Raw genomic sequence first — 27,547 nt, 5'->3', positions numbered from 1 at the left:
GTAGGTAGCAATATAATTACAGATATATACTGTGATAAACTCCTTTTTGTGGTAGATTCAAGAATGTGAGCATTAGAGTGCACGAGATGCCAGCAGACCTTAAGATGTCCCTCTAGGGCTCTTTCAGCAGTCACTTCTTTGAAGACTCTGTGGCATGTCCTTGAACTGTTCTATGTAGAATACCTACAAGAGTAGTGACAGTATTGAATTTCGTCCATTTGTAAATCATCCTGTCAACTTATCAAGGACCAAGTGCTAAGAAAGCCCTTTCAAGTCCTCCACAGCTTCTTCTGAGGTTCTTTGATGTCTCTTTCAGTACGGGACATTGACCCTGAACAGGCCTCTATTGCAAAAATAGATAATCAAATTGCATGCTTTTATTTTATATATGACAGACCAGTGTAAGTTTACTATCGTTGAGAGATTATTAGTTTTGATTTGTTTGAATTATTTTTATATTTTCCATTTAAATTTTTGTCGAAGTTTAGGTAATTGTATCTATATATATCCTTTTCTCAGGACCCTGTCAAAATATGATTCACAACAACTGATAAAGTACACGTTATCCTTTTAAAGTACTTGTCACAACAGAGTAAGATTGTACTGTCGTTTTTTGTTGTGGGTGTGCAAGCATGACTGTGTATCTTAGCACGATCGTGTATTTTTCCTTGCAGGCATCACAGCAGGTCGCTCTGCATTTGAAGTCATTTGTTCTGGAACAAGACCTGACAAGCTCAGTCAAGCCAGTCATGACCCACCCTGCTAAAGGAGGCTGGATTTTTCTTTCGAAACAGGTCACAGCTGTCTGTCAGAAGCAGACAGGCAGGGCATCATAGTAGAAGAAGACATGGGGTTCTGTTTATGATGACCGCTGTATCTCATCTTGCGGTGCTTTGAAATATGGGCAGCTGACAACTAGATAGATAGATAGACTAATAGATAGATAGATAGATACTACCTGATGAGGACAAACTGGTAAAGAAAGATTTACTGAACACAACAGCTCCACCACACCTTCAAACAGAAAAGTTCAAACCCTCAACTGCTAATGAATCATTTCCTTTGTCACAAAGGTAATTTTTTTATAATAAAAAAGTAATTTTAACCATAAATTAGGCATCAAAGCTGCTCGAAAATATGCACACAAGGAAGTCACATGTTTAAGACCTAGCACATATTTTCTAGCAAAGCAGTTCTGGGTAGGCCTACTAATCTTCATCAATTTTTGCCATGATATATTCATATTTGTAGAAAATTTTAGTAACACTTTATGTTAAGGTCCAATTCTTTATTAACAAACCATAAACTATGACTCAAAAACCTTAAAACTCCTAATTAGCTGGCTATTAATAGTTAGTAAGGTGGTTGTTAAGTTTAGATATTGGGTGAGATTAGAGATGGTCATGCAGAATATGTGCTTTATAAGCACATAATAAACAGCCAATATAGGCATGCTAATAGGCAACTCACTTAATGGTGAGAATTGGTCCCTGTACTAAAGTGTTAATTTTTTTTATTTGAAGTTTACAAGAATAATATAATGTTTTATAAGTTACAAAAACTACGTGACATGCATTATTTAATAAAAATTATCAACACTTGTTGTAAAATCAAAGTTTAGGTTGATCTCATCCAAAATAATTAGACTGGATCATCTAATGTAAATTATGTGTATGCACTGTAATTCTTTATTATAAAACAGTTAGTTCTGCTCCTTATATTTGATTGGTCAAGAGGCATTTTAAAGACTGATGATATGACAGTCAGCCCTGTTGGATTCCAGGCCCTGCATGTCACTTCAACATGCACAAAAGAATATCTCCTCCGTTCTTTTAACATGCAGATCTAATGTTCTAGGGTTAATTATCGATTTCATGTCTATTTCAGTGTTGATTCAGTGTTAATTCAGCATTTAAAGTCTGTGTGGGTTTAATGTTGATTGATTTGCATTGATTCACTGAATCAGAATTGTTTAAATGTTGGTTGAGCATTGTTTCAACTTCGATTCAGTATTTAGTGTTGATTTAATATTGATTAAATGTTCCTCAAAAGAAAAAGCATACATAAAATAAAATATCTGTGTGACTTAGCACAAACAGTGCAGGATAAGTTCTGCAGCAAAACTGAATACTAAAGGTTAAGAATTTGAACAAATCCTAACCCTAAATATGAGTAATAATGTTTTTTATGCCTAATTATACTGCACAGAAACTACATATCTCATTTATTGTACCCTGTGGTTAAATACGCCCCTATTCAAAACAAACCAATTTTTTATTGCTTTTGTATACTAAAATATAATGAATGTGTCTGAAAATATAATGAATGTGTCTGAAATTGTGACTCATAGCTGAGCGTGGTTGTGTGTGTTTCTGTATGCAAACGATCCCTGATCTGACCTAGTGAACATGTCAAGGCATGACTCTACCGCCTCCCTGTGATCTGTAATCTGAGATGTCTCAGGGGAAGCTCAGGAGTGGTAATTACTGGGCAAACATCCGCAAGAACAACCCAAACTAGTCACCACCTTGTCCTTCAACACACCTTAGTCTAGCATTAGTGTTCTGCCTTCTCACCTCTCACCTTATCAGCATCGGTTGTGGTACATCATAAATAATAAGTGGTTGAAAGTTTGACACTTTCTAATTAAACAAAAGACAACAGACTTTCTTAACACCGGTGAGAAAAGTGGGGAATGGATTCTGGAAATGACAGAATCAGGTTCAAACTCACATCTCTTGCATAAGCAAGCACCATGGCTCAACATGTCAGAACATGCACACTAACTGCTAGGTCAGCACTCCAATGCAGTGGATGTTTTTATCGAGAGTGACCAGAAGTTCAGTGTAGTGATCAGCCGTCCAACATTCAAATGGTCCATCAGTGAGGTTGACTAAGAGAGTTCTACATTTTCCCTTTATTAGCTTTAACATTTTTAAGTGCCTGTTATTTTGCAGAAACAACTTCTAAGAGAGGGATTTAGCTTGCTAGCATGCTAACAGTATCTTTTGTACGTTTACATGCACTTTAAAAGTTTAATTGGAACTAGAAGAGTAACTTCTTGTTTAATGTCTGAATGAAATCATACCAGCCATTTTTTGGGACTAACAGCAATCCATCTATTTTTCAAACTGCTTGTCCTATGTTCGGTCACAGGGATGCTGGAGCCATTACCAGCATCTCAAGCTGTAGGCAGGAAAACACTCTGGACAGATGGCCGGTCCATCACATGACACACACTCACCTACAGACAGTTTAGTTTCCAAGTCACCTATGCAGCATGTTTTTGATTGAGGGAAAATCAGAGCACCCAGAAGAACCTCACAGAAACTTGGGAAGAACATGCAAACTCCACACAGAGAGGCCTCCTGGCTCAAACTGGAGACCTACTTGATGTGAAGCAACTATTCCACCCACTGAACCACAGAGATGGACTAACAGATCTTGACAATCGTAACTAGTGTATATATGCACATTAATTGGACTAGGCAAGGCCTTGGCATTGTGCGTTCCTTAAGACTGACTATTTGTTCATAAAACCTAGTGACAAGTCATTTATGAAATGATGTAGGTTGGACATACTGTTCAAGGACCCAAATATGATAGCTTAAGGCTCACACCTTGCATTACCTTTCTGGTTTTCAGTCATATGAAAATATTTTATATATTTGGTAATAGATTACAGTAACATTAGGCTGCTTTTAGCCTTACCCTGGACTTGGTTTACTCTCTGTCTATAAAAAGTAAGTAAACAATTAAATAAATTAACATGGTATTATCGTGTATTGGCAATCTCACAGGTTAACGCTAGGATGATATGACTATGGAGCATATCGCCCAACACTAAGCAACACTAAATATCGTCTTACTGACTGTCTCGAGAAAGTCCCTCACCTCAGTCTTTAAATGGGACACTGCGTACCTAATATGTACATGCCTAGCAACATGAAGAAGACAACACAGACCACCTTGTTTAAAGACACATTCCTAAAGAGCAAATCTCCAAATGTATGACTGCACTGGAGACATTACAGTGGAACAAAGACTCTTTGCAGGCCTTGGGACTGGAGCCACGCCAAGAGCGCCCAGAAACCGCTAACAAAGAAAGGTGTGACGGTAAGAACCCAAGAGACCCGCCATCCCTCCGAGGGTCTTAACTTACAGAAGTACTGTCAGAACACCCACAACTGCTCTTCTGTCAGTCATGCATGGGTCACGTCCAACTAAAAGGATCTACTGAGGTTTCATCATTTGATAGACAATTTGTCCTCAGGCATCAAATCTTATGTCCACATTTTGTTGTCCAAGAAAGCACATTACGCTACTGTAGGAGGAAGGAATTCTTTTGTGAAGAGTCCAGCAAATATGTGACCTAATTAGGCCTTGCGTTTTCGGAGTGTTTCCGTCTTCCCCCGCATGTATCTGAGCACAAAGGTCCAGTGTATGCGCCCACTCGCAGATATGTAGCCTGAAGGCATTGGCGTAGTAGTCCTTCCTAGACTTGTCCATCAGTGTGATGGGCCGACAATGGCATAAAGAACTGAATGATCACCATGAACACAAATAAACAAACAGTTACCAAGTAAACGTATATCAGATGACTCAAGGCAAAAAATGCTAATCTTCATGTGTTTTTGCATTGGTATCCCTAGAGACTGCATTAACATGACTGTGCAACATAACATCCTGACACCAAGGGATCATGGAAGAGATGTAGAACTAAAATAGCACTTGTCTTCTAACCTACGGCTGTATTGCTTGAAAGTGAATCGCTGACTCACACGCTCCCAAAAAACCACACCCAACCTCCGCCTGGAGGCTTTTTCTACAGTCATAGTTTCCATGAAAATCAACTAGATACCCGTAGGTGGGTTGAGGCAGGCTGCCTCTTATTTCTATTTTCCTTTCACCAGCTCAGACAGCAGACTGCAAATATTGCACTTTCATTCCACAGGCCTGCATTTATACAAGGAAGTGGAGGAAGGAAGGGGGTTTTCAAACAGTAACACACTTTTTACCACGTCCCGACAAGCCCTGCGACTGCCTGCTGTGACAAGAAAACGAAAACTCCAACTACAAAGGACTTTTAACCAGAAATTGAACTTGAACTTTTTGCCAATCTCTTATGCACAAAACCCACCATCACATTTCAAGGGATTGTGGGTAGTTGACAGATGATTGCTTAAGAGTGTTTTGGTGGGTGCCAGGATATTGTACAGTATACTGTATATAGTATACAGTATATAGGAACCAAAAAGCTATATGAGACAAGTACAGTATTTATAAAGTACTAGGTGAAACTACAGATGACCTACCATTTCCAACAAGATTCTGAAATGCACCTCCATTGGACACTTTACTATCTCACGAGGCCTCAGGAGAGGAGCTGTGAATGTCTGTGAAATTCATGGCACCATTGGTCACATGACAATAGCAACTTGGTGAATGTAAAGCATTCATATTTCCTTCATACTATTTAGAACCTACTTTTAACACAATAAGTTTATACCTCATCAAATGTAGAGTCAACTCAGTAAATGATTTTGGATGCACCTTAAGTGACTGCTACTGCTAACATGTTGCTAATGTGTTTTGAGTGGTGTTCTGAGTGGCTGCTACCCCTAGCATATCTAGGGTGTTTCTATGGTAGTACAAAGCAGTTGCTAAGGTGTTTGTTCTTAACTGATTTTTTTCTTGGTTTTCTGTCTTACTTAAGAATTCTTGAAAAGAATCTTTATTTAAATTTCTAAATAAAGTAAGGATAACCACCAAATGACTTTCAAATTATAATCACAACACTTGCAATACATTACTACTTATTAGGAAGTGTATGGCTTTCAAATACTGGCAAAATGGTGAACAACTTTTGTAAAAGTGATCTAAATGGGTTTATTTTATATGTGAATGTTTCAAAAATGACAAAGCAAAACGCTGAAATGTAAAATTTTACTGTGGTGTGGTAATTGCAACAATCATTAACAAACAGTGAGCCATTGACATCTCATTCATTTCAGTTGTCAGACAAGATAACATACTGTGCTCTGTAAAAAAAAGAAAAAAGTAAATGAAAAATAATTTGAAATTCCAATGGGTTGAACTATGGCTCAGGAGTGAAAGCATAATTCAAGCCTGTTTCCTATTTGATTCCTGCATTGGAAGTTTTGTACTTTGACCTTAATATTTCCCCTCAAGGGGTCACTCAAACTACACAACAAAATATTTCAGGAAGAGAAAGCATTTTGATGCTTAACTCTACTTGCTCCCAGAAAACCTGAATGAATGTGTTCTTAAAAACAGTACGATTAAATATAAAACAAATCAAGTGAAATGATCAAATAAATACATTCTCAAATTCAGTTGTTCCAAACAAATACATGTATATACACTTTCGATTAATCAGTCACACCTTCGTTATTGAACATATCGCACTTCATTCAAGCAACTTCAATGAACTTGAACTTCCCAAAAGGCCTCACGTGTCCCTATTGTGACTGACCTACCCAATGCCCAACAAACAGTCATGTATATGAATATTCTTATTATGGCAAGCTGTTTTAACATTTAATCCTCACAACATACTAGTATCTATTTGCATGCAGTATCTATTTGCATGCTACTAGTATCTATTAAATAGATACTAGCACTTTTCATTAGATACAGCTTATTTATTACATACTATAACTTACTGATTAACTACTAGTACTTATTCAACAGATACTAGTACACATTTATTAGATATTAGTACTTATTCTAAATGTTACTTGTAAGATTTTTAATTGAACTCTACAGTGGCCATAACATAAGATGAGTCAAAAGGAATTGTGACTTGTAAGATAAGAATGGTTTCTAGTACTTTTTATATACTAGTACTTATTCAATAGACACTTGCGCCTATTAAACAGATGCCAGTACTTATTCATTAGATACTAGTATTTATACAACACATACTAGTACACATTTATTATATTCTAGTACTTATACCAAATGTTACTAGTAAGATTTTTAATTGAACCCTACAGTGGCCATTCTGACTAGTCATAACATCAGACAAGTAAAAAAAAAAAAAAATGATACTAGTGTCTAAAATACTAGTACTAGTAACTAATGAATAACTACAAATATGGATACTTTTTACAGATACTGGTACCTATTTAGGTCCTTGTTTCTAACGAAAAATAGCAGTATTCAATAAATATGTACTAGTATCTAATAAATACTTACTAGTAATATTTAAAAAGACACTACTCATTATTGTAATGCATATTAGTTAGAACTAAATAGTTGATATGTGTTTTAAGGATTAAATGTTAAATTCGCTTGCCATAGTCTTATGGCTGATTGTTCATTCTGTTATCGTAGTGCTTTCACCAATTCTGTTAACTTCATCTACATTTACACAACGCATTTGGTGTCAGAGCATTGTTTCCTTTGTGTACAATCAAGTTTGTAAACATTTACTCTTCTTTGTATTGTTCTATACAGAAACACTGTTTTGGTTAAATAATAAAATGAGCAAATTTGTGTGGTCAGACGTTCACTTGAAAGCATAATAAAATTGCACTGGTGGACTTCACTGCCTTTTCGCTTCTTTTCCCCCCTTTTTGGCATCAGTTTTAAGGCCCGGTGTATAAATGGAAGAGGAGTTTGTGGGAAATGCACACAGACACACAAACCCATTCAACTGCATTCAAATATGCCACAAATACATGACCTATATTGCAGAGAAAGGGAAGTACGTAGGAAAGAGGGAACACGTCAGTTAACGAGAGTGGCAGTACAGTGTTTTACATCCACTCCGAAAGGATTATCGGTCATATTCATTAAAACAAGAGTCTCTTTCTCTCTAATTGAAGTGCTTAGTGCTTGATGGTGCGGCTACAGTCGGTAGCAACATTACGGTGGGGCATTCAAGGGGCTGTGAGACGGTGATAGTTTGGCTGTGTTTATTGCTAGGCGATGGTTGTTAGGTGACAGCATCTCAAGTGAAGATGTAGTTGATGAGTAGCTGGAAGAGCAACAGCATGCAGAGGATGAGACAGTGGCGGCCGCTCAAGGACTTGCTCTCCTCCGCCGTCTTGTGCCGCGTGATCTGACGTCCCAGTGCACTCAGGTTTCTGAAGATAAAGGGATCAGTGTGATCAATATACAATACTGAATAGCAGAGAAACATGTAGTTATTATGCCATCAGTAATGAAAAGTACAGTATGTCTCAGGCTGTACTTGCCTCTGGATGTCCTGCTGTGTTTTCTGTATAGCTGCTACCGAGGCCTCTATGAGGGCGATGTCCTTCACTTCTTTAGTGCATCTTGCACACTGGTTCATAAAGCCTGAGGAAATCAAAATGAGATGTGTAAAAATCTGAAGACTTGAATTGTTTTTAAATTGTATTTAAAAAAATAATTTTGATTGCCTATTTGTGTATATATATATATATTATATATATCTATATATATATATATATATATATATATTATATATATATATATATATATAAATATAATGTTTTCTAATACACACTTTCATTTTATAATACTGTTTTATTTAAAAAATACATTAGTTTTATTTTTAATACATGTTTTTGTTTTATAATAAACCTTTTTGTTTTAGAATGCATATAATTATTTTAGAATAAATATTTTTGTTTTTAAATAAATATTTATTTTGCTTTTTGAATATATATTCTATTTTAGAAATCATACTTTATTTTTTTATTTAAAATACATTATTTTATTTAACAATACATTTAAATTGTTTTAAAATCTTTTTTTTACCTTTCATTGTCATATAATTTTTATTTTATAATAGTTTTTATAATATGGCTTTTATAATTAATATTTTCATTTTACAAGTTTTGTTTTATCTTATTTATTTTATTTAAAAGTACACATTTATTTTAGATTTTTTATTTTATTTTAGAATAAACTGATTGTTTTAGAATAAGTGTTAATTTAACTATTTTGTTTTATTTTAGAATAGATATATTTTTTAAATATCTTTTTTTTATTTGAATACACATTTTAGAATAAATTATTTTATTTTATTAGTTTTTTTTACCCTGTCTAATCAGCCACGTATGCACATGTGTTAAAACAATCACCCAATTTTAATAACTTTTGTATAGGTACTTAAAAGTCCAAATTGTTTGTATAGGTATGAAGTGGATAAGTCATGTCTGAATCTTTTTTAACAGCCTACCGTCTGACTGATGAACTATTTTAATTGCCGGATGAACTATTTATTCAGCTCTTAGAATGGAGCTGTGTTTGTGTATGGCTTGATGACTGGCCTTCGTTGTCGGATGACTCATGGTTGGGTTCTGGTGTGCTGCTGCTGCTCTCTGTGTTCTGACTGCAGCTGGACGGCTGGCTGCTTGACTTCCTGTGTTTGCCGTTCACCCGCACCTGACAAACACACACGTGCGTCAACCAAACACACCCTGAAGGGCCAGCAGGTTACCTACATGAACACTAGGAACCTGTGGGACTCACCTTCTGCTGTGCAGCCCAGTTCTGGCTGTAGGAGAAGCTTCTGCGCCGGGATTTCTCTTTTGTCTGGATGACGCCGTCTTTCTCGAACTGCAGCAGACAGCGCTCCGGATCCCACGGCTTAGTGCTGAGAACAGAATCAGGACGAGGAGATTATTAGTTTCTGGAACACTGCCAAATTTGTGGTTTAGTAATTTTTTTTTAGCAATTAAAAATGCTTGGAAAAAAGCAATGATTTACACATTTTAAGATTAATAAATAAAAATACTGTAATTCACTTATTAATGTTGATTTATTACAATAAATAGAAAATTCATATTCATAAAAAAAAATCAAATATACACAATTTTCTATAATATTATAGTTATTATTATTAATAATAATAATAATATGTAATAAAAGCATATGCATAATTGAAAAGTAGGGTATCAGCTTTTATATTTAGCTTTTATATTATTTTTCTGTAGCATTTGTGTATGATAATTAATAAGCCTCTATATATGAAAAATAATAAAACAACACACACAAATTAATACTCATACAAGTAAATAAAATATATATCATTGTATATAAATATAAATAACATTATAGTATTAACTACAATTACTACTACTTATAATAAATAATTAGTATTATTATTAACAATTGTTAATTTAATAATACATAATAATATATGATGTAATCAAAAGGTAACACTTCATAATAAGGTCACATTTGATAACATTAGTTATTGGATTACTCAACATTATCTATTATTGAGCAATACATTTGTTACAGTATTTATTAATCTTTGTTAACTCACTTCCATCAAATAATATTAGCAGACAAAACTTTTGATTTCAATAATTTACTAGTAAATGTAAAAAACTAACCAACAATGAGTATTTTTCATTGTTAGTTCATGTGAACTAATGATAACCAATGTTAACTTATTGTAAGGTGTTACAAATAAAAATAAATAAAATGTGCTTTAAAGCGCATCATTTTTCTGTATTGTGTGTGTATGGTAATTAATGGTCTTGTGGACGTACTCTGTGTATTTGTAGTGCCACTCGTTGGTGTCGGTGTTGAAGGTGAAGAGTCGTGGGTTCCAGGGCCGCTCGGCTCGCTCTCTGGCCTCCTGCCGCTGAGCCTCTTCCAGCACAAACTTCTCCTGCGTGGCTCTCATCTGGTCTTTATCGCTAATCGCTCTGGTCACATGCTGCCACAGCCTGCAGGAAAACACACCGACACGAAATTATTGTGAGTGGCTGTTATCTGGTCTTTGTGCTTGATTGTTAACCAGAACATGAAGGTCATATTTAATGATGCTTTGCAAAGTTGATTCAGAGGTCAAGATTCAAGAGATCCAAGAGTGATTTGTAGTCTTCAACAAGGTTTGACTGGTTAGCGTTAGCAGTTCACACCTGCTGGTAGATCCTGTAACTACACCAAAAAACACCCTTCTCCACTCAGTCATGTATTAGCCATGTATTCTGACAACACGTCAGCATGCAGAATTTATGCTAATATTTCATTTCATTATTGAACATGTTTTACCAGAGCTTGAGTTTTTTAAAGAGCCCCAGAAGTGTAATACATTTCTGGCTTTTATTTTTTACCAAAAATAGCTTAGAAATAAAAAGTAATGATTTATAAATGTGAAGAATGAAAGGTATATTAAAAATATAAACAAGACATAAAATAATAAACCTATATACTAGAAATATATTTACTGAGAAAAATGCTGATGTGTTCAATACTTATTTTACCCCGCTATATATATATATATAATATATATATATATATATATATATATATATATATATATATATATATATATATATATATATATATATATTTTATTTTATTACTTATTCAATTGATGTATTGGTGTGTGTGTGTGTGAATATACTACTGATCATGATGATGAGCATTATTATTATTATACTATTATATTTTAATAATAATAATAATGAATTATTTTTACTAAAATTATATAAAAGAAAAAAAAAATCAGTAATTAAAATAAATAAAACATAAAAAATGCATAGTAAATCACAAATCAACTTGCATATGGATAATCTACACTAGTCAACATCTGAAGTGGATCAAAACCTTTTATAAAAGTTGTTCTAAAATCTAAAACCAAAATGTGTTCTTGTCTTAGGACAACTCTGATGAACTTTTTTGATCCTCTTCAGATGTTGCCTATTATATACAGTGCAGCTCTCTCTTCCTCTGTGATGTGAATGTGTTTGTGCACCTCTCGGACTCGAACGCCTCCTGCTGGTCCACCTGCACCACCTGTCTCTTCAGCCGCTGTCTGCGTATGTCTGGACCGGGGTTCCACAGCACCTCCTGCTGGCCCGTCCTCTTCTCAGTCAGGTGCACCTTACTGTCCTGCAGAAAGATTTGGATTCTTACATAAAATTCTTACGTAATTAACAGTATTGTTTATTTTACAATATATTTCATTTTAGATTAAATGATGATTATATAATTGATTTTATAAATATGATTCACTTTATTTTATTAGACTTTACTTTGGAATTTGAAAGAAATGTTTCTGATATGACTGTTCTTTTATGTAAGTGTCTGAAATGATTCTTACCCAGTGCCCATCTACTGTAGCCAGAACGTCTTCCCCCATGCGGATCTTTCCAGAAATCTGGTTAACGTTGCAAGAGCTGCCAAGAAAAGGCTGGAAAAGAGAAAAAGACAACAGTTATTATAAGATTAAGATTATAAGGTTATGATTAAAAATAAATAAATAAGTGGCATGATTAGGTTTGGGAATTACCTTCAATTTGTATTCAATTTCTGTGTAACATTGTGTTTTTTCACACTCAATGGTGATTTTCCCGCCAAGTTCTAATGTCATTGTACCATACAGAATCCCTGTAAGAAAGACACAATACAATGTTCCATGAAAACATTAACATTGACAGTTATTATTTATGCGTTTATGTGTATAAAACAATTAAAAATACATATTATAGTACTTAGTAATATTAATAATAAAAACAGCACAAATAAATACACCAATAAAAAAAGTAATATATTAAATTTTATATAATTTAAAATTCTGCACATTATTTAATTATGAACTTTAAGGTCCATCACCTTTACAGTGAGCGTACGGCATTGTGATGATATACTCTTCATCTCGGGTGAGAAACAAGAGTCTGGCCTTTCCATCGAGTATAGCAGACAGCGAGTTCCCTTTAAGAAATCACACTGAACTTACAACCAACATCACAACAACAGCACATAGGCTGTGTATTTGAACTGCAGTATGAACGTTATATACCATAAAACTTGGATTTGGCCAGAATGCTCCCAGTAATGCAGAATCCGTCCTTCCTATTGCTGATGTAGAAAGCTGAAACCGGAGGGTGATGAGAAACCTGAAAGTACAAAAGTCCACCGCTTATCACACGAGCTTATCGGTTTCCATTGTTATTACGAACAGAGCCTGTCGTCATGTTTACATTGCATGCAGAGGAAGACAGACTAACCACTTCATACTGCAGACATTTAGACAACCAGAAAGTGTCCAAAAACTGAATATCAGTATATTGTTTTAAAATGCCGCTGGGTCTGTTCATTTTTATTTAACCCAATGTCAGCTATTTTATTGTAATTGTAGAGTCTCACCTGCTCTGCGATGTAGAATGTACAGCTGTCTGTTTGTGGATGCAGCCAGCAGCATCGAAACATCTCTCCCAGAATAGGGTTGTATGGTTTCTTCAGCCCCTGAAAGACATTGGAGAAACACAATTAGTGTAAATATAAACCATACGCACACACTAATGATAAATACATGTCTTGAGAAGTATACACTACTGTTCAGTTTTGTTGTTGTTGTTGTTTTTAAAAGAAATTAATGATCTGTCCAGTAAGGATGCAATAAGTGAAAGTAATGACATTTATAATGTTACAAAATAATAATAATAATAATAATAATAATAATAATAATAATAATAATAATGTATCAAAAGAACAAATACATGCTGTTCTTATGAACTTTATATATTAATCAAAAAATTGCTTCCACTAAAATATTAAGCTTCAATGAAAATATTATTTTTTAGCATTGATAATAATAATAATAATACATGCTTATTGAGCAACAGATCAGAATATTAGAATGATTTGTGAAGAATCGTGTGACACTGAAGACTGGAGTTATGCATTTTAATATATATTAAAAGTATAAAACAGTTATTTTAAAGTGTAATAATATTTCACAAAATTTTACTATACTGCTGTATTTTTGATACTTGATACGTCTTTCAAACACATTAAATAAATCTTTTAATCAATATATTTTGGTGTTTCTAGTTCATTTTTAAACATTTTATATTTAAATGACTTTTCAATTATTTTATAATAAATATATTTTTTTATTTCAAAGTAAATATATTGTTTTGTTTTTATAATAATTACATTGTTTTATTTTAGAATGTTAAAAAAAATGTTTTTGTTTATAAAATATATATTTTTAATTTTAGAAACAGCTTTATTTTAAAATAAATATTCTATTACTAATACTTCTTTCTATTAAACTTTCTAATTCCTCACATTTTCATAAAAATTATGAAGCGCCATTTTAAAATATTTTCTGAAGGATCATGTGACATTGAAAAATTATATAATAATAAATTAAAAATTACATGTAAAATGTTTTCAAATGGAAAATGGTTATGTTACATTATAATAATATTACACAATATTCTGTTTTCAATCAAAACAATGCCACCTTGGTGAACTTAAGAGAATACATTAAAAAACATTTAAAAACTTGTCAACAGTATATTTTAGTGTTTTTGTCCAGTTTTTTATGTGATATTCCAAAATATGCATAAAAATCATGTATGGAAACTTGGCTACTATGAATTGGCTCATGAGCACTTCACCCACATCACCTTTGGTTTCTTGTAGAAGCCTGACAGATACCAGCGCAAGACCTGCTTCATCCTGCTGTATGGGCTCTCCTCCATCACAGCCCTGAAACACAAATATATACCTTCATCTCTTCTCCAACAATCCCAATGAAAGCTAAAACTGCTAGTCTCAGTAAAGTGTGTCTGTTTTCAGTAGTGATGCTCATGAGGTGCTCACTGGGACAGCAGGTCGGCATGATAGTAGTAATCCGACAGCTTGTCCAGAAATGAACGGGGCTCCAGGATAAACGTCGGCAAAACAACTTTAGACAAGTCCATCCCTGGCCTCAGCTGCTTCAGGAGAGTCCAGATCAAACCCTTATTCTCTTCAGAGACTGTCTCTACCTGTGACGCCTCGCCAGCCTGTGATTACAACAGAAAATATACCTTAATACACCTTTCATTTTGGATAAAAGCATCTGCTAAATGCATAAAGGCAAATGTACCTATTGTCATTTATGTTCTTCTTAATAAAAGTTGCTGGTGTTGTTGACTGTTTTAAAGGCGCACCAATCAATTTTTAATCCATTTTATTGGCCAATACTACACTACTCTTTGAATTTATATTGACCCCTATTGATGTGGATGTAGAATCAGTTTTGTTATCAATGCAGTCATGGAAATGCCATATTCACAGGCATAATTAACTTATTCTGCAACTAGAAGTGTTAAATATTTGGGGCTTAGTAAAATAAAGTGAGTAGTATTTGACTGGTCATGTGATCTTAAAATGGCCGCCATAAATTCTAAGGTTATCCTCCTAGGTCAAAAGTGACGAACAAATCAGGATTTAAAAAACAGACATGAAAATGTTTTTATGTCATATATACCAGAATCTATTAATCTCATATATACCAGTAATTAAAATAATCCAACATTGTTTATTAATATGTATAGATAAATATACAATCACGATATGCATTTAAATTACATATAATACATATATATATATTTTTTATATAATTACAGCATGAAAATATATATTGTACCCTGAAAAAAAAAAAATTCACTCTAATTTAAGCAATTCATAAAGTCGGATGCATTTAGGAACATTTTTTGTACATATGGATGGATGTTTTATAAATTGTTAGTAGTCTAAAAAACCTGAGAGCCCCAATGCACTCTGACTTTCAAAGAAAATGGCAATGAATTTTGGCTAGTGGATTTTGCATACCTGAGCCACCCCCGTGCATACAGGTATAAATAGATGACAGGTGCATCCACATTTTTTCTTCGAAGCCGAGTGCGTGAATGATTTCTTCTCCACAAAGCCTTTTTCGTTCTGACTGGAAGAAAGAAGCTGTTCCCAGTTGGCGTGACAGCACAAACAGCGGTGTCTCTGTTGATTCAGCAATTCCCCTGGGTGCTTCAACTTAAAGAGTAGTTTCTCATCACGGTTGGCTTGCGTCTTTTTAAAGATGCCGTTCCGTCCATGTTCTCTTAGTTGAGGTCGTTACCTGTCCTATGTTGATGGACACGACCATTGTCTTCAGTTCGCTGAAGCTGCGTTCGTGGATTACTCATGCGTTCATTGCGAGCATATGAGCATGGCTTCACGAAGCTTCATGAGGCTTCGGCACGTGACGGTCCCAGCATTTCATTCAGTGTGCCCCCGGAGGATCGGATGTTGATCGCAGCCTCGGGGGATGGGCTATCATCCTCCGAGGATGAAGATTCGCCGGGTCTGCCCCAAATGTCATAGCGTGGTCTATCAGGAAGGCAATGTCCATGCTTGTGGACCAAGAACACCATCTTTGGCTTAACCTCGCTGAGATGAGAGATGTTGATAAAGTGTACGTTCTTGACGCTCCCATCTCACAGGCTGGCCTATTCATCACAACTGTTGAGGACTTTGCCCACCAGTTTTCAGCAGTGCAGAGACTCCCCTGCGTCCTTGAGAGCACCTCCACCCTGTGCTGAGACACTATCGTGTGCTCTCGTAGGACTGCGGTGCCTTCCATGTCCCAGCCAGCCCCTAAGTCCTCTAAAAAGATGACAAAGCAGCACTAACATGGGCAACCCGGAGATGTGGGAAGCTGCTTTTTTTCAGGAGATGGCGACAGTGCCACTCCTTCCCCTGGAGGAGGGCCAGGTGGAAAATCATTTGTTCTGTTTTGTTTCAGTTCCATACCCACGTTCTTGAAAAAAAAAGCAGTTTTCTTTTCCTCCGGGTTATCAGGCTCATGGGTTGACAGTGAATGACGTGCTGCCTCCTCACCCTCACCCACGATGCCCCCTATCACCAGCAGCCAAGAAATCGCAGCTCAGAGACACGCTGACTCTCCACGCATCTCTGGCCAGTCCCTCTGGGGACATGGGGAGTCCTGCTATGATGATGCCTTCTGTGCCATCCAGCATGACTTCCCACCACTGCCCCACCGTGGATGCGTCAATTGTCCCTTTGGTGCCACTTGCACAAAGCTTTTGAAGCGTGTCTCGGTGCTGCTCAACCCATCCCACTGGCTCATATGGACAGTTTGACTTGGCTACATGATTAAGTTCGCCAGGCGACCCCCCCAGGTTCAGCTGCGTTCTCGAGACTTCGGTGGCAGCTCAAGATGCCCTTGTCCTCACGATGAGATTGCTGTCCTACTGTTGAAAGACGGAATCGAGCTTGTCCCTCTAGCCAAGATAAAGTCAGGGTTTTTACAGCCCTTACTTCATCGTGCCCAAATAAAGGCAGTGGCCTTTGGCCAATCCTGGATCTGCGAGTCTTAAATCGGGCCCTTCACAAACTCCCATTCGAGATGTTGACACAGAAGCGCATCATCAGATGCATCCAGCCGCAGGATTGTTCTGCAGTGGTCGACCTGAAGGACGCTTACTTTCATGTCTCGATTCTTCCTCAACACAGGCTGTTCCTACGGGTTGCGTTCGAGGGTTGGGCATGGCTGTACAGGGTCCTCCCCTTCGGTCTGTCCCTGTCCCCCCTTGTCTTTATGAAGGTCGTGGAGAGGTTTGTGGGTTGTTGTTTTTGGGAAGTGGGCCTTAGGATCCTCAACTATCTCAACGACTGGCTCATCATGGAAGTGGGGCTTTGGTTGTGTGATCACAGGGACCTGGTGCTCTGGCACCTCAGCCAGTTGGGGCTTCGGGTCAGCTGGGAAAAGAGCAAACTCTCACACGTGCAGAAGATCTCTTTTCTCTTTTCTTTAAGTATAACAGTGCATCTCACCAACGAGAGCACCCAGTTAGTGCTGAACTCCCCGAGTTCCTTCAGAGGAAGGAACATGGTAACTCTGAGACTCTTTCAGAGGCTCCTGGGGCATATGGCATCTGCAGTCACAGTCACGCCCCTTGGATTGCTTCATATAAGACCACTTCAGCACTGCTTACACTCCCGAGTCCCGAGATGGGCATGGCATCGCGGTTCACTTCGTGTGACCATCACACCGGAGTGTTGCCACATATTCAGTCCCTGGGCAGACCTTGCCTTTCTACGGGCTGGGGTGTCCTTAGAACAAGTGACCCGGCATGTTGTCACGACGGATGACTCCAGTACGGGTTGGGGCGCTACATGCAATGAGCAGGCAGCCTCTGGGCTCATGACAGCCTAGAGCTGTTGGCAGTGCATCTGGCTTTGCGGCAGTACTGGCCATTGCTGCAAGACAAGCACGTGTTGGTCCACACAGACAACACTGCAGCTGTCTTGTACATCAACCGGCAGGGTGGTCTATGATCACGTCACATGTCACAGCTTACCCGTCATCTCCTCCTCTGGAGTCAGACGTAGCTCAAGTAGCTGTTTGCCGTCCACATTGTGGGGGAGCTCAATCTTCTCACTGAGAAGAACCCCAGAGATGCTCAATTAGAATTTCAATTAGAGTCTCCTGCAAGAAAGGTTGGAGCGTAGGCTGTCACCCTCCACCTTGAAAGTGTGTGTTGCTGCTATTGCAGCACATCACATTGCAGTGGACGGCCGGTCCCTGGAGAAGCATGACCTGATCGTTAGGTTCCTGAGGGGTGCCAGAAGGTTAAATCCTCCTACGACACCCCTGATACCCTCCTGGGATCTCTCTGTTGTCCTGGCTGGACTTCAAAAGGGTCCCTTTGAGCTGCTCGATTCAGTTGAGCTGAAGTTCCTGTCTCTTAAGACAGCACTCTTGATTGTGCTCACTTCCATCAAGAGGGTTGGGGACCTCCAAGCATTTTCGGTAAGTGACGAGTGCCATGTGTTCGGGCTGGCCTACTTTCACGTTGTCTTGAGACCCCTGCCTAGATACATGCCCAAGGTTCCCACCACTCCCTTCCGAGATCAGGTGGTGAACCTGCAAGTGCTGCCCCTGGAGGAGGCATATCCATCCTTGGCGTTGGTGTGTCCCGTAAGAGCATTATGCATATACGTGAACCTCACCCAAAGTTTCAGAAGCTCTGAGCAGCTCCTTATCTGCTTTGGTCAGCAGAAAGGGAAGGCTGTCTCCAAGCAGAGGTTGGCCCACTGGATAGTAGATGACATCACCTTGGCATACCAATACCAAGGAGAGCCATGCTCCCTGGGTGTGAGAGCCCACTCCACTCAGAGTGTTGCCTCCTCCTGTAACAACAAACAGGAAAGGTGTGAAGGACTTTTCACGAAGGTCGAAATCCCTTCTCTTAAGAAAATTTTTTTTTGTGGTAGGAACAGTGGCTTGGCTATCTCCAGTAGCGATGTACTCACCTTTGGTTCCTGCGTGTGCCAAGGTCAGCGAATTTGCACTGGGCCATTGGGAAGGTTATGACCCTCGCGTAGCATTTTTGTCTGACACACAGCTCTACTGGGTTGTTGTGGGGTTCAGGTTGTGGCGCTTTCCATGGACCCCCTATGTCATCACGACATTACTTGTAGTGACCGTCAGACAGGGAAAGTCTTGGTTACAATGTAACCCTCATTCCCTGATGGAGGGAAAGGAGATGTTACGTACCCATGCCACAACCTTGAACCATCGCTGGTTGCCAGGTACACATTCTGGGCTCCTCAGCATAAAACCTGATAAGTGGATGCACCTGTCACGTATTTATACCTGAATGCACAGGGGTGTAGCTCAGGTATGCGAAATCCACTAGCTAAAATTTATTGACGTTTTCTCTGAAAGTCAGAGCGGATTGGGGCTCTCAAGTAAACCCCTCTATTCTCCATTCCCTCCATCAGGGAAAGATGGTTACGTACGTAACCAAGACGTTTTTGTGACAGAAATTGTTTGCAAGTAATTCATGCGTTCAAATCATTTAGGCGCATAGTACCTGATATGATTGGTTATATGTTTTATGAATTCTCAATTGTTATTTTTTTACAGAACAAAAATTGTAACAATATTTAATGCTTTTAATTTAGACATATTGTAATTTATGCAAATAATTTTTCTCAAAAAAGTTTCAATTAGACAATAATTTGCACCCATTTTTCATGACCCACACTTAATTTTTGAATTGAATTGAATCATTGAATTGTTGTATTGTTTCATGCTGACTCATGAGTCTTGTTAAATTCCTTAGGTTTTAAACATTTTAAGCCTAAAAATAGCACTCACATTTCAATCGATTAACACAAAATGTATCTTTGTTTTAGCATGTCTTCCACGACATGACCCTTTTAACATGTCACTGCATAACCGAAACATAATTAACTAGTTCTGCTTAGACAAAGCAGTTCATTCAGACCAAACAGACACTGTGATGAATGTATCACCTCTCCCATCTCTTCATGGGCTTCTTCAACAAACACCGTGGCGTGCTGGCACACGTCATCCGATTGGTCCATATCGCTCTCCTCCGTCAGTCTGCCTCCGTTCTCATTGGCCGCATTGTCCGAGTCTTCATGCGCCTCCCTCTCTGATTTGTCAGAGTTGGCATCATTCTCCATATGGTTTTCCAACATGGAGTCATTCAAACTTTAACAAAATCACACAAACAAATGACCATGTGAGATTTAATTCAGCTGAATTTCTGCAATTATTTTCATTTTTATTATTTATTCTTTAATTGTTATATCAGTTATCAATTTCTTTAACATTAATCATTCGTTCTGCTTTATCTCAGTGAGATTTATTATTATGTTCACGTTCAAAGCCCATCCAGATCAGTTGCCAAAGCAACAAACCACATGATGATCATCTTCGTGAGTAATTTGAATGACAGGGCTGTCACCATGGTCACAAGAGGTTCATTATATGAGTGTGAATGTTATTTTCTAAATTTCTGCAATACGCAATGAGTCTCTATAGAGAAATATGAATCATCTGGCTGGTAAGAGAGTCTTGGATTAATAATCGGAGCATGAGCATGACATTTAATCATCTCTTTGTGTCCACCACACACAGAGATCACAGGAAAACCAGCTTCTGTCCTGCGTCACCAGCTGTCAGCAAGAACGACCAGCGAGCCAAGCAAAAAAAATGAGTCCTTACCTTGCCAAGAATATATTATTCCTGAAATTCCAAAGATTGGTAAACAAAAAATGAGAGAACCTCAGAAATAGTATTTGCTTACAGTCGAAACACAGTGATGTCCCTCTATAGTTCCTGTCTGTATTGGTGTTTGCACAGGAAAGCTCTGCAGTAACGTGTTTTCTAAAGCTGTTTTTCCTGCTTCACAGCTTGTCTGATGTGCTTGTACGAGTGTGTGTGTTTGTGCTGATGGTGGTGTTGGGTTTACATTCTCCTCATCTCTTCCTGCTCCTCTGCCTGTCACGTAAACCTGTAGGACGCAGCTGATTGGACGAGAGCTTCAAAGCCGATAGAAAGAGGCGGGTTTGGGATATATAAATGATTGACAGCTGAAGGATATCACTGGCAAACAACGTCTACTATTTCACTTCCTCTCAGGTACAGAAAAACTGTCATTTAAATACACTTTGAATCTCATTGGAATATTATTTGATTATAATGTACATTTGCTATTAATGTTTGGCGATTATTCAAAATTTGATGTCATGGTCATACACCTGTGATTTTAGCTGTTGATTTTGATTGATGATAATGTAGGTCTCACAGTATTAGCACTGTAGTTTTTCTAAATAATAAATATATTTATTGATTTTTTTGTATTTAAGTATTTAGCATTTATATTACATTATATTGAATAATAAAAATATAATAATATAAATAGATGCAATAATAATAATGAACAACTGTGATTTTTAGAGGATTGTCAAGCCACTGAATAGTAATATGCTAAAAACCAAATCACAAATATATCAGAAAAAACAACAAACTCGAAAAATTACTTATCAGAAACACAAGAGTTTATAACTTCAATCTTAGATGTTTTAGCAGACATGCAGTTTTGCTAAATGTCCAAAACAAAAGATCATGAGAGGTGAAACGGTATTTACTGTAACCAGGTGTACAAATTGAGTTTATAATTTTGTACATATAGGGAGGCAATAAAGCATTTAATATTGATTTTGGGGGTGTTGTTTAATGTCCATCAAGTCATTAAGCACCCATTTAATGCATTAAAGGTTTCATAAGAGCAGTAATAGGTCATTTTCACAGTAACATACTCTGAAGGTGGCTGACTATAATATTGGTTGAAAAGATACAAAAGCTTGGATCTGGACACAATGCGAGTTAGATTCAAACCACATTATCCCACATAATCACCAAAAAACTGCTATCTGAATAATTTATATTTTCATGTGGCAATGTATCTGATGTGAACAAATAAAAATTTGGTCAAAAGTGTAAGAGAATATTTCACACTTTCAGTAGTTTGTGCAAATATTTGGGGTACTAAAAACTGTTCTCCAAAAATAATTCATACGTTTATACACCCTGTCATTTAGTCACATCATATCGAAAGTATATAGTTTTGTAGTTTTTGGAGGATACATAATTTTCTTAAATGCTCTTTTTTCAGTGAACAACAACAATTTGACCATTAATTCTTTGAATTTCTCACTTTTAATTTAGTCATATTGTTTACACAAATATTTCTGATACCAAAAACTATTCCCCCAAAAATCTGTGTAATTTATACTTTCATGTAAGTTCATTTGCACAGATTTGAATGTGAACTGTTTCTTACCAAATGATTTCTGTGAATATTTCGTTACTTTCCTGTCAGTTTAATCATATAGTTGTTAATGCAAATAGTTACAGTGCCAATCATAAGTTCATATTATTTAATGGTATAATACCTGATGTGAATAATTTTAATGCCATTTTGATGAATTTCAGATTTTTTTTATCATTTAGCAATAATCAGTTATTTTAATTGGATGTATTTTTTTAGTATACATTATAGCAGTATTTAAAAATATATATATTATATAAAAATATTTTCCTTTTCTTTTTCTTTGATTTCTATTTAAATAATTAAAAAGAAATTGGCCAAAAATGTTTGAGAAAATTCAGTCATATTGTCAGAAAACATTTACAAATATGTCATTTAACTGCATTGCATCTGATGTGAACACGCTCAGCAGTATGTTGATGTAGAGAGACTCACTGCAGCAGGTCCTGGTCGGTGAGAGCCGAGCTCTGCAGCAGCTGCAGTATGTGTGAGGACTCAGAGGAGCCACTCAGATCTCCATCCCTGCCGCTCTTCGCGCTCATCTTTGACAGGCTGGAGCAGCTGAGAGCCAGCTCCAGAGCGTCCATCCAACAGCGTCCTGTTGCAAACCACAGGCTGTTATCCTCAAATGGACTCCATACTGAGAAGACAGTTTTACAGAAGACAAATGCCAATGCTCACCATCAGATTCAGACGCTGCTCTGAAGATCAGGTAATTACTAGGCAAGGGTTGAGTGATGGAGCCCACAGATTCACCTTTAGGACCCTGAAAAAACACAGATACCAATCAATACCAATGATGAGTTCAAGCCAAACGTTGCATTTCAGAGAAGCTTGTGTCTAACCTTCATGGCCCATATGGACTTGTCCAGCGGATGGTAGAGTTTGAAGCAGAATCCGTCCTTCTTTGAGGGTCTTTCAATGAGTTTGCAGGCGTTGAGAAGAATCGTTCCCACCCAGTGGTCTGAACCGGGCGTCTTGTATATCAGGAGAATGCCAGGCTTCAGGATGCACCACAATTTCGTCCAACTCTTCAATGTGCCTCGAATCTGATGCATTCAAAAAGTGCATCCTTAAAGCAACTGCCAAATTATTCAATGTTAAAATGAAAACCGATGAGGTTTACCAACCTTTAGCCAGTTTGACATAATAACCACACTTGGATCCTTAAGTGCACTGAACAGTTCTTTGGCGACCCTCTTCTTCTCCTGTCGATAGTTCTTCTTCTGAACCTACCATATGAAAGGTCAAGGTTTAATGCATTGCTTGAATATTAGCTAGGGGGCGCAAGTGGGCAGCAAGACATAAAATGTCTCAAAAACTTGTTGAACACTAGAGTGCACCATATACAATGTCAAAGAACTTATTCACCACTGTTAAATCTAAACTTTAATGATGTTATTTTAGACTGCGGAGAAGAACTCTGATTGGACAGTGCAAACATCACTCATCTAAAGTTGGATTCACGACAATTCAAACCTGTTTAAATTTTGCATTTAGAAACTGTATTTAAATATATAAATGATTATTCATTTTAATTACAGCATTTATTATTATTTTGTAGTAACTTTTTATATTTTCAGTTCTAATTTGAGTTTTATTTTGTTTTAGTACTTTTGGTACATGCTTATGCCATTTTTATAGTTTTACCTTTTATAAATGTAGCTGTATTTATTTTCATTTCAGTGTTAGCATTAGTAATTTTAGTACCTCAGTAAATTCAGAACTTAAACGAACATGAGAAATTAGAAATTAAATAGAAATTCTAACTGAAATAAAAAAAAGTTTAAGTTTTTCATCTAATATTTATAATGTATTTAATTTCAGTTAACAACAAAAAAAAATGTTTTAATAGTTTTGGTTAGCAACACTTGATGAGTGGCTCATTAGATTCAGCCTTTTAAAACTAAAACTACAATAAAATAATAAAGTAAAACAAAACAAAACAAAACAAAACAATTTTTTATGAAAGAAGGCATGGCCCCCTAAAATAAATGTTTTTCCCATGAAGAGTGGGACATTTCTGTGTAAATTTAATTCTCTAGCAAAAACAAGGAAGCGGGGCTGATGTTTTGAATTTTGCAAATTTAACCGCTATCAGTCCAAAAATGACACAGAATGCTATTAGTCACAGAGCTTTCGTGCATGCAAACTGGTTAGATAAAATTGGTAGCTGTTCAAAGTAAGAAGAAAAATAGACCAGATGAAAAGCTGGATTAAATATCTGAATAAATATTTCTCAGTATTTTCTCTAGTACAGGAAATGCTTGTTCACAGGTTCAATGCCTTCCACCTGTTGACTGACACCACGAACAAGCTGATGTTTGGAGAAAATGGGTCAGGAACTCTGCCTGGAGTGAGAAGCACATTGTACCTTAAGCGATTCTTTCCTTGCCAGCTTCTCCGTGGGCGAGGAAGACTCTTTCTCCAAACCGATAAACATCCTGGATTCAGACTGAAGCCAAAAAAGAAAAATCCCAGAAAAATCAATTTAACTTTCATTCGAAGTCAACATGAGATCAAAATTGACCCTGTTTGCTTTCATAATACTTGATCCTGGGCTAAATATGACATTTCACAATATCCTGTTTCATGTTATGTCAAATGGGTTGACTTTAGAAAGTCCTACCATAATAATTATAATTATATTATGTTGGTATAACTATATTATTATAGTAATTGTGAAATAACCAAAGTTACTTCCAGCCACAACTCTTTCACACGAAGAGCAAAAGGCAGCAGGCTAAATGCAGCAGGTCTGTTTGGTCAGCTGTGGGTGTCAGTTGAAGATCAGACCAAAATATGGAGAAGACATTTTGCCTCTTAGACCCAAATTAACCTCTAAAGCAGTTCATACAAACAGTGCCCAGAAAAAAACAGTAACACTATTTCAGCGAATAATGGATAATGGAAATCATCAGCTTTAAATTTCATGATCAGTTATCAGGGTCTTTGATGTAGGTACAGAAAAAAACCTACACTGGTGTTGCCATATTAAAATAATGAAAAATTCATTTCTATCATCTAAATTTTTATACTATATTTTTATATAATGTTAGCATCATTTAATTAAGCAAATGCAATTAAATGTCATTGTTAAACATCATATATTTTGTTGAGTTATTTAAACGTGAAAATGTTACTCAATTCACCTTATAGACAAATTTTATATATATATATATATATATATATATACATGTGATTCTTAAAAAATACATTTAGAAATATAATCCACTATAAATAGTAACATTATATAATAGTAACAATTATAAATGTTCAGTTATTTAAATGTGATTTTTTTTTATTACTTTACATTGTAATCATTATAGACACACACACACACACGCACATGCACACACACGCACGCACGCACACACACACACACACACACACACACACACACACACACACATATATATATATATATATATATATATAAGGGATGCATGATAAATCGGCATGATATTTAATGTGCATCTCATCAGTAAAGCCGGTTCTGTAATCAGTGGTAAATCTCTACACGTGCGTGCTTTCACGTGGAGCAGCATTTACTACACAGACCCGTTGTTCACTGACAAGCTGCACAAAACCACGATCATATTTTGCGCATGTTTTAGGACAACTTTGATGAACTTTTTTGATCCTCTTCAAATGTTGACTACTGTATATATATATTAGGGCTGTCATCGTTAATGCGTTAACGCATGCAATTAATTTTACAATCCTTAACGCATTAAAATAATTTACCCGCAATTAACGCAAAATTACTGAAGCACAATTTCTATTCTAACCCTTTAACCAAATTTTGCTTCTCTGCTTGCGATCAGACCATTTTAAGCCTCTAAACTCTGGGAAAGTTTTCAGTGCACTGATCCAGTAAGCGAATGCATTCAAACAATCCGTCCAAAACTTGCTAATATAAAGGAAACCAGGCTGATTACATCAGAAATTGCAGAGAGAACAGAGACTCGCATTGCGTTTTCAGTGAATTATTAATTCCAGTGTGTTTTGCTTTAAAACACAAGCTCTGTCATATTCTGTGATTTTCTCTGAAGAGTGTGAGCCCTCACACGTCACATGCACTGTGTGAAGTACAGACTGAACGGGTTGGCAACACATCCCACCGCTGTATGGCCAGATGAGACACAAACTACATTTTCTAGACTGGAAAGTCTCGCTAGTAAGTTTGATGGATGAAGACTGGAGTCAAGGTAAAGATGATTGCGGTGGCGTACAGTAGCATGCGTGAATCCATAATAATAACTCATAATAATGCGTGTATGAGTGCTCTTGATGCATTGAATGCACATTGTATTTATGCACAGGCACAGACATTTTCGTACATTCACGTTGTTTCCACACACATTCACAATAATGTTTTGATTTGTCATGTTTATTTTACTGTGTTTAGTTATACTGAATGGATCCGCGTGTACTGTAGTAAATATATGCAATCAGCAGGCGGTTGTTTTAGGTTTTTTGGGGGGTGGCATCTCCATGTGGTCCTGTTCGGTATCGCAACTTGGCTTCTCTAAAATGTAAAAAAGCTCTTTGCTGTTGCACTGTACACATACTATATATTTTTGATTTTTTTTCTTTCATATGTGCTTATATGGGCTCCTTATATCATTTGGTTCTTTGTTGTCCTTTTGGAGTTTCTAAGTGTCCTGTTTTGGAAAGACATCTAATTTTATCTTGAAAAAAGCTTGAAGAAAATATAGATTTTTGAGAATCACTCTTCAATCTTTTGGTTAACTTTGCTGGATATAGCAAATGATGACAAAATAAACATTTGAAACCAGAAAATGGTCTATGCTTAACTTCATGAAATGTGTGATTAATCTCAATTAATCACAGAAAAAAGGATGTGATTAATTAGATCAAAAATGTAATCGTTTGACAGCCCTATTATATATATATATATATATATATATATATATATATATATATATATATATATATATATATATATATTAGGGCTGTCAAATGATTAATCACGATTAATCACATCCAAAATAAAAGTTTTGTTTACATAATATATGTATGTATACTGTGTATATTTATTATGTATGTATAAATACACACACATGCATGTATATATTTAAGAAGAATATGTTATGTTTATATATTAAATATATTTA

The 27,547-nt window shown here is 36.5% G+C and overlaps 1 protein-coding gene across 1 annotated transcript in view; it reads right to left on the bottom strand.

Annotated features, from left to right (window-relative positions):
* Positions 1-5,932: 5,932 nt before the first annotated feature.
* The window catches only part of LOC109051145 (oxysterol-binding protein-related protein 5-like), a 52,619-nt gene continuing 31,004 nt past the window's right edge, over positions 5,933-27,547 (bottom strand). Inside the window, exons 4-22 of the mRNA XM_042752613.1 lie at positions 24,781-24,861; positions 23,537-23,638; positions 23,252-23,455; positions 23,088-23,172; positions 22,842-23,004; positions 20,080-20,281; positions 14,593-14,777; positions 14,397-14,478; positions 13,126-13,224; positions 12,779-12,875; positions 12,592-12,690; positions 12,269-12,366; positions 12,080-12,169; positions 11,732-11,868; positions 10,518-10,697; positions 9,490-9,613; positions 9,288-9,402; positions 8,226-8,328; positions 5,933-8,114 (exon numbers count right to left, since the gene is read on the bottom strand). Of these exons, the coding sequence (XP_042608547.1) occupies positions 7,979-8,114; positions 8,226-8,328; positions 9,288-9,402; positions 9,490-9,613; positions 10,518-10,697; positions 11,732-11,868; positions 12,080-12,169; positions 12,269-12,366; positions 12,592-12,690; positions 12,779-12,875; positions 13,126-13,224; positions 14,397-14,478; positions 14,593-14,777; positions 20,080-20,281; positions 22,842-23,004; positions 23,088-23,172; positions 23,252-23,455; positions 23,537-23,638; positions 24,781-24,861 (2,382 nt within the window). The 3' untranslated portion in view covers positions 5,933-7,978. The remainder of the gene's footprint in view (positions 8,115-8,225; positions 8,329-9,287; positions 9,403-9,489; positions 9,614-10,517; positions 10,698-11,731; positions 11,869-12,079; positions 12,170-12,268; positions 12,367-12,591; positions 12,691-12,778; positions 12,876-13,125; positions 13,225-14,396; positions 14,479-14,592; positions 14,778-20,079; positions 20,282-22,841; positions 23,005-23,087; positions 23,173-23,251; positions 23,456-23,536; positions 23,639-24,780; positions 24,862-27,547) is intronic.

Source organism: Cyprinus carpio, chromosome B25 (assembly GCF_018340385.1).
Source record: "Cyprinus carpio isolate SPL01 chromosome B25, ASM1834038v1, whole genome shotgun sequence".
NCBI classification, from domain to species: Eukaryota; Metazoa; Chordata; class Actinopteri; order Cypriniformes; family Cyprinidae; genus Cyprinus; species Cyprinus carpio.
This window is presented reverse-complemented; position numbering and strand designations above follow the sequence as displayed.